Genomic DNA, 12,581 nt, shown 5'->3' on the forward strand with positions numbered 1-12,581 from the left:
AATTAGTTAAAAAGTAGTCATACTGACCTTAAACGCATATATATCGTAGCTGGTTTAGACACCGGTCACTCCCCCTCATGTTTATGACATTATCTATATTGAGGCTACTAGATGGACACCAACTAATCTTTAGTATAAGTTGTTTTGTTTAACGGACTCACATATGTACTATAGTTTGTTATATAAGGATTAACTAATTGCACATCTAGACTAGTAAAACCTAGAAACATCCCTTATGTTCGAAGATAAATATGAATGGATGTACAAGATCTCAAGAACTCATTATTGTGTCCGCTCTATCACTATAAGTTTGAGACCTCGATGCACTTGTTTTTGGAGGTGCAAATAGGTGAAGGGCGAATTTGGTGAGTCGAGGGTTGCTTACTCTTTCACCTCAATGCACTTATCTCGTGATTGCTAGTGAAGATTGTTGGAGCCTCACATTGACTAATTAAGAAAAATATCGTAGGTATATTAGTAAAGGACATTATCTCTACTAATATGAGGCCTTTTGAAATACAAAAAGTAAAAGTCATGAGAAAATGACCGCCAAGACGTGCTCGGGTTATATGGAATTGAGTTTTAACTCAATTTTATGTTCGTTCAGTTGAAATTTTTACCCTTCATTTATTTACTCTACTCAATAGAGTTCAATAATACCATATATAGACATTAAAATTTATTACAGACATGTATAATAGACATTAAATTTTAACTTCTAAAAATCATATTTTCTGACGTGGACATCTCCCAATCATCCAACAGACATGTATTTTGACACATGGCTATTTCAAAATATTTTATAATTTGCTAGATATTTTTGTCTCTTCTGACGTGGAGCTCCCTCAGCTGTCTAAATTGATTACGTGTCATTATCGGTCTACATTTGGTGACTTGCTTTTATACATATAAATTGTAACCGCTGAAGCTGAAGCTCAAGCACAAGTCCAAGCCCAAACCCACCCACTAGCAAATATTATTCGCTTTAACTTTGATTTGTTACGTATTATCGTTAGCCTCACAGTTTTAAAACGGGTTAACAAATGAGAAGTTTCCACACCCTTGTAATGGATGTTTAGTTCCTATCTCCAACTGATGTGAGATCTCACAATCTACCCTTCTTGGGAGTCAGCGTCCTCACTGGTACACCCCCGTTGGCTGACTGTGATATCATTTATAATAGCTCAAGGTCATTATTAGCAAATATTGTTCGCTTTAACCCATTAGATATCGTCATCAAGCTTACGGTTTTAAAACACGTCTATTAAGGAGATGTTTCTACACCATTGTAAAAAAAATGTTTCATTCCCTTCTCTAACTCTCTAACTGATGTGAGATCTCATCAACTTACGGTTATAAAAAAAAAGTTACAACTCGAACAATTAAATTTAGTCTAACATATCAATCTGATCTAACGGATTATTTTTCTATCAACCCGACCCAATGAGTTTTCGAATGAGGAGGCGACAACGATACGTTTTTTCCTCTATCAATGATTGGTTATTACTTTGTTTTATTGTTTTTTTTTTCCTGTCTTCAAATGAAAGGGATTTTGATTTTATTTTGTGAATTATGATTGGTTACTTTTAGTTGTGGAAATAGACATTGGATTTTGACTTCTCAAAAAATGATATTTTTCTTTGTCTTTTCTCTCTCTTCTCCACCTACGTGTACCTCTCTTAGTCACCCAACAATTACATACGTGTCATTTATTTTCACCTTAAATTGACACGTGGAAACCTCAAAATATTTTGATGCACTTACTTGATATTTTGAGATTCTTTAAATTTAATTTAAATAAATAAATAAATAAGAAAAGAAAAATAAGGGAGGATATTTTAATTTATGTTTTTATGTTATATCTATTCTCGTCGTATATTCAATTTTCATCTACAAAATTTTATTTATTTATTTTCACGAGATCAATACGATAATTTTCAGTTGAAAATTTGCAAATATTAAAATTTTCATTTATTTACGGTATGCATTATAATATTATATATATATATAGAACTACAAAAATTTGGTTCGAGATGGAGACAGTGTAAGGTCGATTAAGTTAAAAATAATAATAATAACTTGCATGGTCAGTTCCAACGAACCCACGACCATATCTGAAGTCCAACACTTCAGCAAACCCTCAGATCTCACCTGTAAGAATAAAAAACACGAAATGCAGAGAGAAAAGGATGATAAACGATTTTGTCTCGTCAGACATAAACGCCAATGAAATAGAGACCTTCGATCTAGCTTACGGAAAGTGAGTAAACACGCAGAGGATTAACACGACCATTGTTTTGGAAAAATGGGGTGAACTCAACGAGTTTAGTATGGTTTCAAAATGTGTAATAATAGTGCTGACAACGATGAGTTCAAGAAAAATAAAAAAATTAATAATAAAAAAAAGCGTATTATTTTATTGGGCAGATATTTAGTTGCTTAATAAATAAATAAAGTGAGTTTTGCGTTACCCCACCGACTAAAATATCTTCCACTCTCTTCTCAATTTCTTCAACCGCTAAATATCAAACACTTACATAAAGCCCTCTCCGACAGAGTTCAGTTCAGCTCAGCTCAGCTCAGCTCGGTTCAATTCCATTCTTCTTCTTCTTCGATCCTGCAACAGTGACCTTTTTTCTGTTGATCAACCATGTCTTCATCGGAATCTAAACAAACCCCTTCATCCTACCATTTCGAAACCCCTCTTCTCGACGCCCAACACCCCTCCTTGCTCCACTCAATCTCCGACCAAGGTGGCTACGCCTTCGTCACCATGGCGGCTCTCGCAGCTGCCGGAGACTCATGCGCTGCCGAAACCGCCGCCGATATGGCCTGGGAACAGCTTCACTCTGGCCCCTCATCCTCTGTTCTCCCAATCTGGCGTGATGCCTACTCCATGGCTTGCCTCTACATGGCGAGGCTCCATTTTTCTGGTGGAGAGTTTAAGGAGGCATTAAGGGTTTTGGATATGGGTCTGATCATGGGTGGTTCGCGTTTGAGGAGTGATTTGGATTCTGCCATTGCTAAGGTCTCTGCCGAGGCCAGGATTGTTAGGGTTTTGGATGGTCATGTGGAGAGCTCGTTGGGTTGTGATGAGTGTAATGAAGAGGTGAGATTCTAGTTCAAATAAGGTTTAATAGATGTTCTATCAAGTAGTAACAATTGGTGGCTTTGACACATAGGTTGCTTGGAATTTGCCTGTAAAGTCTCTTACTAATAAGATGGTTGTGAAGATGTCTGGTTTATCTCTGGAGGGATTCTTGCGTGAATATTTCCAACCTGGTTTCCCTGTTATTGTTAGTGATGGTATGGCGCATTGGCCTGCTAGGACGAAGTGGAAGAGCTTGGATTACTTACATAGGGTTGCTGGTGATCGTACAATTCCTGTTGAGGTGATTTCTTTATCTGTTTGTTTGTTTATTATCGTTATCTGTATGTTGGATAGTCTTGGATGGTGAGATTCCACGTCGGTTGGAGAGGAGAACGAAGTATTGCTGATAATGGTGTGGAAACGTCTCCCTACCAAACATGTTTTAAAACCTAAACCCGGAAGGAAAAGCCCAAAGAGGACAATATTTGCTAACGGTGGGCTTGTGATGATACAAATGGTATCAAAGCCAGACACTGGGCGGTTTGCTAGCGTGGACGCTGGGCCCCCAAAGGGGTGGATCATGAGATCCCACATTGGTTGGAGAGGAGAACGAAGCATTGTTTATAAGGATGTGGAAAGCTCTCCCTACCATACAGGTTTTAAAACTTGAGGGAAAGTTCGAAGGGGAAAGCAAAAAAAAAAAAACAATATGTGCTAGCGGTGGGCTTGAGCTGTTACAAATGGTATCAAAGCTAGACACCGGACGGTGTGCTAGCGAGGTGTGCTAGCAAGGAAGCTGAGTCCTAAGGGGGTGGATTGTGAGATCCCACATTGGTTGGAGAGGATAACGATGCATTCCTTATAATGGTGTGGAAACTTCTCCGTACCAAACGTATTTTAAAACTTTAAGGAGAAACCTAGAAGGGAAAACCCAAATAAAGCAATATCTGCTAGCGGTGAGCTTGGGCCATTACAAAGGGCCGCCAAAGAGGGTGGATTACTCTGAAGTTGCTTGTTACTAGAATTGCAAATATATAAGATGCCTATTCCCTTTCTTGTTGTTCATCTATGTTTGTCATTGTTTGTTTCTATTGTAGCTTAACTCCTGCTGTCTCCTGCTGACTTGATATTGGAACTCATAGATTTTCCACCCCTGAACTGAAGACTTGTAAAGCTTTGATGCTTTTCAGGTTGGGAAGAGCTATTTACGCCCACAATGGAAACAACAGCTCATTACATTTTCCGAATTTCTTGACAGGATTCAGTCCAATGATCCTTCTCATGATATCACATACCTTGCTCACCATCCATTATTTGACCAGGCATGTATTATCTGCTTATCGTTTTACATTCTGTATGTGTATCTATGCATGTTCGTGCGTGTTCTTCAATACTTTCCTTTCTTCAAAGACAGATAAATGAGCTTAGAGAGGACATTTGTGTTCCTGATTATTGTTCTGTCGGTGGTGGGGAGCTAAGGTCTCTTAATGCTTGGTTTGGCCCAGCTGGGATAGTATCGCCTTTACACCATGATCCTCATCACAACATGTTAGCTCAGGTGTGTACTTTTTTTGTGAGATTCCACATCGGTTGGAGAGAGGAACAAAACTTGTGAGATTCCACATCGGTTGGAGAGAGGAACAAAACATTCCTTATAAGGGTGTGGAAACCTCTCCCTACTAGACGCATTTTACCTTGAGGGGAAGCCTGAACGGGAAAGCCCAAAGAGGACAATATCTGCTAGCGGTGGGCTTGGGCTGTTACAAATGGTATCAGAACCAGACACCGAGCAATGTGCCAGCAAGGATGTTGGGCTCTCAAGGGGGTGAATTGTGAGATCCTACATCGGTTGGAGAGGAGAACGAAACATTCATTATAAGAGTGTGGAAACTTCTCATTAGCAGACGCGCGTCTTAAAACCTTGAGGAGAAGCTCATAAGGGAAAGTCTAAAGAGGACAATATGTTCTAGCGGTGGGTTTGAGCTGTTACAAATGTATCAGAGCCAGACACTGGGTGGTGTGCCAGCGAAGACTCTGGGCTTCCAAGGGGGAGTGAATTGTGAAATCCCACATCGGTTGGAGAGGAGAACAAAACATTCCTTATAATGGTGTGGAAACCTCTTCCTAGCAGACACGTTTTAAAATCTTGAGGGGAAGCTCAGAAGGGAAAACCCAAAGAGGACAATATCCGCTAGCCGTGTACTTGCGCTATTACAAATGGTGTCAAAACCAGACACCGGGTGATGTGCCAGCGAGGATGTTGGGCTCCCAAGGAGGGTGAATTGTGAGATCCTACATCGGTTGGAGAGGAGAACGAAACATTTCTTATAAGGGTGTGGAAACCTCTCCCTAACCTATGCGTTTTAAAACCTTGAGAGAAAGCCCAAAGAAAACCAGAGGACGACTAGTAGGATTGTTACACTTTTAGACCATTTTTCAACCAAGAAACTGCAGTTAGTCGAATACTTTTGATACTAAGCTAAGCTCCCATCTCTTCATGCACAGGTTTTAGGCAAAAAGTACATTAGGCTTTACGATGCTTCGTTGTCCGAGGAACTTTACCCGTACACTGAAACTATGCTTTGCAATTCCAGCCAGGTAAACCAATCTGATAAGACAAACGTTTATGTTTTTAGCTTTTACACGACGATGAGATCGATTCGTGCTTACAGTACAAGTCTTACTTTGAAGGTCGATCTGGACAACATCGACAAGAAAGAGTTTGGAAAGGTGGTGGACTTGGAGTTTGTGGACTGCATTCTAGAGGAAGGGGAGATGCTTTATATCCCACCAAAATGGTGGCACTATGGTCGATCCTTAACCACTAGCTTTAGTGTTAGCTTTTGGTGGAACAATTGTGATGAAAATTCAAGTGCTTCCTGATATTAAATTAAAATGCCATTTTGTTCTTCATTGTTAGCCTCTAATCATATGATATTATAGCTTCCATACCCACATAAGATGGTGCCTTTGATACCTAGGACAGATTTGTCACAATGTCAGTGTAGATAATGTATTGATCAATGCGCTTTTGAAAGCCGTTGTTCTTGATGCAATTGATATCGATTTGGCCTCAATTAGTTGTCTGTTTGTAACTTTGATTTGTGGGATCTGCCTCTCTTTGTGACAGTTCATAATTTTTGGGATGCAGATGGCTATCAATGACCCAAAACACTAACAAAGTGAGTTTAAATTCATTGCCCTCGCTAGATTAACTCAAAGCTCGGCCTCTCTCCCTCGTTGATTGATCGTTTGATCACTATTGACTTTGTTTCTTCGTAGTTGTTCAGTCACATCTCTTTGTTCGTCTATCATATGTCCGAACATGTGTCTCTGAACTGTCACCATCTCTGTGGTTAATCAGTATCCAAGGAAGTTGTTGTTGCATCTCAAGCAGAATCGTTGTAGCTCGCATTCAAAGCCTCTAATTATTGTAGGCTTTGAACTTTTCTTTAAGCCTAGACCTATATATCGATTATGCAATAGATACTACAGTATGACACGATTTTCTAAACAAAATCTAGATATGTGATACAATTTGTTATTCGTAGCATATTATATTTATGATTATGTATGTGTCTCTCAATGATTCTAGGTATGATCAACCCACATATGTATCGTAGTTGGTTCAGCCACGTAGTTACTCCCATCATATTTATGATGTTATCATACTACTAGAGGATTGCCAACCAACCTTTGTCGAGAGTCGGTCTATTATGGATGGCTCACATTGAGATAATTACCTAATTGCATACCAGGTTTCAAGATAAGTATAATTAGACGATCAAGCACTAAGTAACAAGAGCTTACATTATTTCTAAGTAATTGAGATAAATATCTAATATTTTTTATTCACTTATTCTCGACTCTTTTCTTTTTCAGATAATACATGAGTCTATTGTCACAACAAAGGATCGACCATAAATGTGACTTTTAAGATTAAATTTTGAAAATGTTTAATTGGTCCTTAAACTTTGTATTTAATGGATCCAAATTTCGTCCCCTAAAATTTATAAAAATTAATTGAACTAATAAATATAAAATTAAATTTTATATCTAATAATCCTTAAACAATATAGTTGTAAATTTAAAAAAAATATTAAATAAATAAAAGACTTATAAGGTATAAATTGAAAATTTTAAAAACTTATTACACCATGAGTCAAATTAAAAGAAAAAAAAAATCTTTTAAATGGTAAGTTCCAAATAAAAACTTCAATTTATAATTTAAACCAATAAAAAAATTACTAATTATGAACATGATGTGACATCTGAAATCCCGTTGGTTCACAAATATCATGCAGATCGCGATCCGCGAGACACAAAACAGCAGCCGTCCATAAGCAGTCAAATTCAACGGTCCAGATTGACTCCAAACCAAAAACACTTACAAAAAACTTTCCCGCCTCTTCAAAAACCCTCCTATAAATAAACCAAAACTCCTCCCCTTTCATCATTCATAGTTCTTCAATACCGAAATCTCTCAAGTTTCGTTGAGAAATTCAATCGGAAATCTCTGTTAATCAATAAAGTTATCAAGCAGATCGAATTGCTTGGAAGAAGATGGCGAGAACAAAGCAGACAGCCAGAAAATCGACGGGAGGAAAGGCGCCTAGGAAGCAGTTGGCGACTAAGGCGGCGAGGAAGTCGGCTCCGGCGACCGGAGGAGTGAAGAAGCCGCACAGATTCAGGCCAGGGACGGTGGCGCTGAGGGAGATCAGGAAGTACCAAAAGAGCACGGAGCTTCTGATCAGGAAGCTTCCGTTTCAGAGGCTAGTGAGGGAGATCGCTCAGGATTTCAAAACCGATCTTCGGTTTCAGAGCAGCGCCGTTGCGGCTCTTCAGGAAGCCGCCGAGGCGTACCTGGTAGGGTTGTTTGAGGATACGAATCTTTGTGCTATTCATGCGAAGAGAGTTACTATTATGCCTAAGGATATTCAACTTGCTAGGAGAATTAGAGGCGAGAGGGCTTAATGTAGGATTTGGTGATTCTCTGACAGGATTCATGTAATTTCTGAAAATTTGGAACGGAATTCAAGCAAATTGAATTTGTGTTTCAGATGTTTGTTTCTGATCTGTTGTCTACTGCACTAAACTTTGCGTTCCGTATAGCATAAGAGAATTAGGGTTCTTATTCTTAAGAAGAAATTAAAGCTGAATCTAAGCTGAAATTCATGCAATTTCATCCCTACATAATGGCTGGGAGTTGTAGAATTGGCTGAAGCTTCTGTGAAATGGGTAATTGGATATAGCAATTCAGCTTCAAATGGATCAAATGTAAGATTCCATCCTCTTGGCTAATTATTGGTATATCCATGTTTATGCATCCTCCATAACTGGTTGAAATGGAAGAAGGATTAGTCTATGCTATTTTTCGAATAGAGATCTACATAGGTTTATACGATGATTTGATCTCTTTTTAAACACTTTTTTTCATTCTCTTAAAGATTGAATGCTTAAATTGCCTGTGTGTGTGCATATTTGAACGATTTTCATTCATATATCTAAGAGGTGATATATGAGAGATAGCTAAATGGCTCTTTGTCCATATATTTGGTGCTATTATGAGATAGATGCTAACTCTAAACATAACACAGTATGCTCTGCTTAATCTAGACAACATATGAGGATTCAGTGTTTAAAACAAGAAATAGATCTATATACATTGGGCTTTGGAAGAGCATACGAAGCAAATCTCAAGGCATTTTCTGATTACTCGACAGTGATGGCTTCTTCGAGTTTCGAATATTTGATGTTCTTTAACATTCTCCATCAAACTTAATAGATGGCGCCCATTTTGGCTTCAAATAGTAGTTGAGAAGTTGTATAGCCCATCTTGGCTTCTAACATGATGGGTTCTTTTGTGAAATCATGATCCACGATCGATGAATTCTAAAAGTTGTTGGATGAAAGTCCCACTCCACTCATTTAGAGAATAAGGAATACTCTCTCGGTTGGCATGAGGTCTTATGAAGCCATGAGAGCTTATGTTCAAAGTAGACAATATCATACCATTGTAGAGAGTTGTGTTTATCTAACCATTAGGACTTAGACAAAAGGAGAGCCACAAATGCAACAAATTACCTAGCATGGGTTTTTCTAATGTTCGTAGATGCTTAGGTATTGTCTCTGATGAAACGGAGCTTTAATTTGAGTTCGCCAAGTACCTTGTTCTTCTGCATCGGACCTTTTCTCCACTTTTAGAGTTCACAGATTCATATGGCTTCTCTCTGGCTGTTCGTAGGCTTGCACTTCTAGCGAGTGTGGTTTGTGAATTGTGATCGATTGGGATTTGGGACTTCATGAGCCGTTTTCCCGCCACTCAGCATTTTGCTAAACCGCACGGGTGCTAAATGTTAACAATAGCTGGGATGTGAAATTACTCATTTAACCCCTGAAGTTGTCTCAAAGATCTCGATTTTGAAACGATCTCGTAAATGATTCAAAACTTTTGATTCATTATAAGCTTTTTATAAAAGTTGGGACTCGATGACCTGAAATGGTCTCTGTGAGATCCTACCTCTGACAAGAAAACTAAACATTTATTTACAAAGTCTTGGGCTTATTCTGACATCTAAAGAGGACAATATAGTTTGAGCTGTTATAGTATGATGAGCGTTTGATTTATAATTTTCATCTATCATTCTGCGTCATTTCTGTTTCAAATATAATTTTGAAATGTTTATGAAAAGTCAACGATGATATAGAAACTTTTGAGAATATGTCATATGTTAGAAGCTTTTGTTATGTCAAAGATACATGCTCGGGCTTTGCACATGTAGTATGTCTGTGATTGGATGTGTTTATAATATGCTATGTCTATAATATGATACACTTTGAGATATGATACATGTAACATGATATGTTTTATGATATGATACATGTATGATATGACACGATATGATATGATGTTTGACATGACATAAATGACATGTGATAAAATGTTTTGACATGATGTACAACCCCAAGACATGTTTTTGAAAGCTATGATGTAAAATGATTCGATATGAGGGAAAATAGGAAGGGGTTGCTTCACACGGGTTAATTAATGGGGATTGGGACCTCATGCATTAGTGTATGTCACATGCATCGGGGTATTACCCCCTTATGATGAGTACTGACGCGTACATTATGAAAAAGAAAAACGATCATTATGTTTAAAATGATGCTTTGATGGTCGCTATTCATTCCGAGTGTCTGGCAACAACACTGGAGAATGCTAGCCCGACTCGAACAGGGTTTGAAGGTGTGCAGACCGATTGGTGGGTTCGTTCATATTCACACATATAAACCGTGTGTAGAATAGTAAATACACATCTATTGACCCAGTTAGGATATTCACCTAAGGAATACGACTTTAAAATGATAGGTCTCATTCATGTAGCATGTCTTGCATTTCCTAACCCCAATTCAATGGGGCCACTTACTATTTCTTAAAATAATCACGCCACGTGTTACTTCTATATTTTAGGTAAAGACAAAACACCCATGCATCGTTGTCGACGACATCACAAAGTAAAAACTATGACACATGCATATGATTGTCGCATATAATTTCATAGACCTTAGGATAACATATAGCCTTGTTTTATGAAAACGTTTTAAATGAATATTTCCACACAACGTATTACATCATGCATGTAGTAGCAACTTTATGCATGTGGTAGCGACTTTAGGTTAATAGAAAACTAGAGTCGTTACATGCTCTTTGATCAGTGATTAATGAACCACTAGATCAATAAGACTCTCTTAAAAAACTCTCTTTGATCAACGATTCACCGGCCATTAGATCCAACCACCTTATTTTAAACCTAGCGACTCAATTGATTGGCACTCTCATAGGCTTATCTTGCATACAAATTCTAGGAGTTCTAAAATCTTAATTCAACGTAGGATTTGTGCTTTTAGTTGACACTATTTCCTATGTAATCATAAAGGGCCAAAAGTAATATTCAATGTTTGGTACCAAATAATACAAACTCAATTCTTTAAGGAAAACTTGAATGTTAATTTTCCAAAAGTGATCAACAACCTTTGTAGAATCACTTTTAAATGTAACTTACCCAAATAGATTTAGCAATTAAATTCACTTCTAATAAAGAAAGTGTACGTAACTCGAAGTGCTTCCCTCAATCAAAACTAAAAGGGGTAAGTCATAAATATGAATTACTAAAGGAATGTTCTACTTCTACAGTCATAAACTGACATTTACAGAAACTTTTAATGGCTATTTTCCAACCATAACCATAACTACATTCCAAACCCTTCAAATCCAAATATATACGTAAACAAAGCTGCCTTGAGAACTCACATCAAGGGTATCAATCAATCTGTCTCTAGAAACTTAATTGCATTGGCAACCAATCCAGCATGAATCCAGGGATATAATCAACAGGGAAACAATACCAAATATATACATTTAATGAAGAATTGACCGCAAAGGCTCCATGGGAGCGTTGCGTTCCTTTATGGCTCACACCAACTCTCTCTCTCTCTATCCCCAATTATGTAATCAATCAATAAAACCTCATCATGCTTCCAAAAAGACCCTTTCTCGACTGTTCTAAAGGCCTCTCTGATTTAACACTATGGCATTGTCAACTCTCCCTCTAAGGCATACATTTCCTTTTCAAAAGTTAATAAAAATGTTTTCACACTATTTCCCTACAAATATGATGGATAGATTTGAACCCATAGCTCAATAATGGGAGATTCGGCCACGAGAAAGATCAATGAGTGACTGCTTACCACTATATTTAAGTTATTTCTAATCTGATCCAAGTCCTCACTCTGTGTCGGATCATGAAAACTTACTCTATGAGATCTCACATCGGTTGTGGAGGAGATTGAAGCATTTTTTATAAAGGTGTGGAAACCTTTCTTTAATAGACGTGTTTTGAAGTCTTGAGGGGATGCTCGAAATGAAAAGTCTAAAGAGGATAATATTTGTTAGTGGTGGACTTGAGTTGTTACAAATGGTATTAGAGCCAGACACCGAGTGATGTGTCAGCGAGAAGGCTGAGCCCTGAAGAGGGTGGACACCAGACAGTGTGCCAGTAAGGATGCTAGGACTCAATGGAGAGTGGATTGTGAGATCCCATATCGATTGGAGAGGTGAATGAAACATTCTTTAAGGGTATGGAAACCTCTCCCTAGTAGATGTGTTTGCTTGAAAAAAAATACCCAAAAAAATAGTATCGACTACCGGTGGGCTTAAACTATTACATACGGAAGCTATTACATTTGATGTTTGAATAAATGAGTTAGCTGCCAAACTACTCTAGCTCCTTCCTATCTATTCTTCTTCTTCTCAAACTTTCTCCTCAAGTTAATCTCATTAGTACACGAAACCAGCCAATCCACCTAACTTTACAAACAAAATCTTAAATGGACATATTTACCAGACGTGTCTAATGGGAAAACGTTTGGGACCCTCCGAAAAAGAAAAAGTTGCAGCTGTGATCACTGATCACACCCACTAAGTTGGCCA

At 38.0% G+C, this 12,581-nt stretch overlaps 2 protein-coding genes across 4 annotated transcripts; both read left to right on the forward strand.

Moving 5' to 3' along the window:
* Positions 1–2,535: 2,535 nt before the first annotated feature.
* On the forward strand, positions 2,536–6,536 carry LOC111485469 (lysine-specific demethylase JMJ30-like). Of its 3 annotated transcripts, XM_023132368.1 has the most exons (7): positions 2,537–3,109; positions 3,183–3,392; positions 4,282–4,413; positions 4,506–4,649; positions 5,597–5,689; positions 5,783–5,900; positions 6,243–6,536. In XM_023132368.1, the coding sequence occupies exons 1-7, from the start codon at positions 2,651–2,653 to the stop codon at positions 6,254–6,256; spliced, it is 1,170 nt and encodes a 389-aa protein (XP_022988136.1). In that variant the 5' UTR covers positions 2,537–2,650; the 3' UTR covers positions 6,257–6,536. The 3 variants fall into 3 exon arrangements, with proteins under 3 accessions (XP_022988137.1, XP_022988136.1, XP_022988135.1); XM_023132367.1 differs by lacking the exon at positions 6,243–6,536 and having other exon boundaries at positions 5,783–6,168; XM_023132369.1 differs by lacking the exons at positions 4,506–4,649; positions 6,243–6,536 and having other exon boundaries at positions 2,536–3,109; positions 5,783–6,168.
* Positions 6,537–7,535: 999 nt separating this feature from the next.
* On the forward strand, positions 7,536–8,456 carry LOC111485535 (histone H3.2). Its single transcript, XM_023132466.1, has one exon. It carries the CDS (start codon positions 7,655–7,657, stop codon positions 8,063–8,065), a length of 411 nt encoding a protein of 136 aa, XP_022988234.1. The 5' UTR covers positions 7,536–7,654; the 3' UTR covers positions 8,066–8,456.
* Positions 8,457–12,581: the final 4,125 nt, after the last annotated feature.

Source organism: Cucurbita maxima, unplaced genomic scaffold (genome assembly GCF_002738345.1).
Source record: "Cucurbita maxima cultivar Rimu unplaced genomic scaffold, Cmax_1.0 Cma_Scf00010, whole genome shotgun sequence".
Classification (NCBI taxonomy): domain Eukaryota; kingdom Viridiplantae; phylum Streptophyta; class Magnoliopsida; order Cucurbitales; family Cucurbitaceae; genus Cucurbita; species Cucurbita maxima.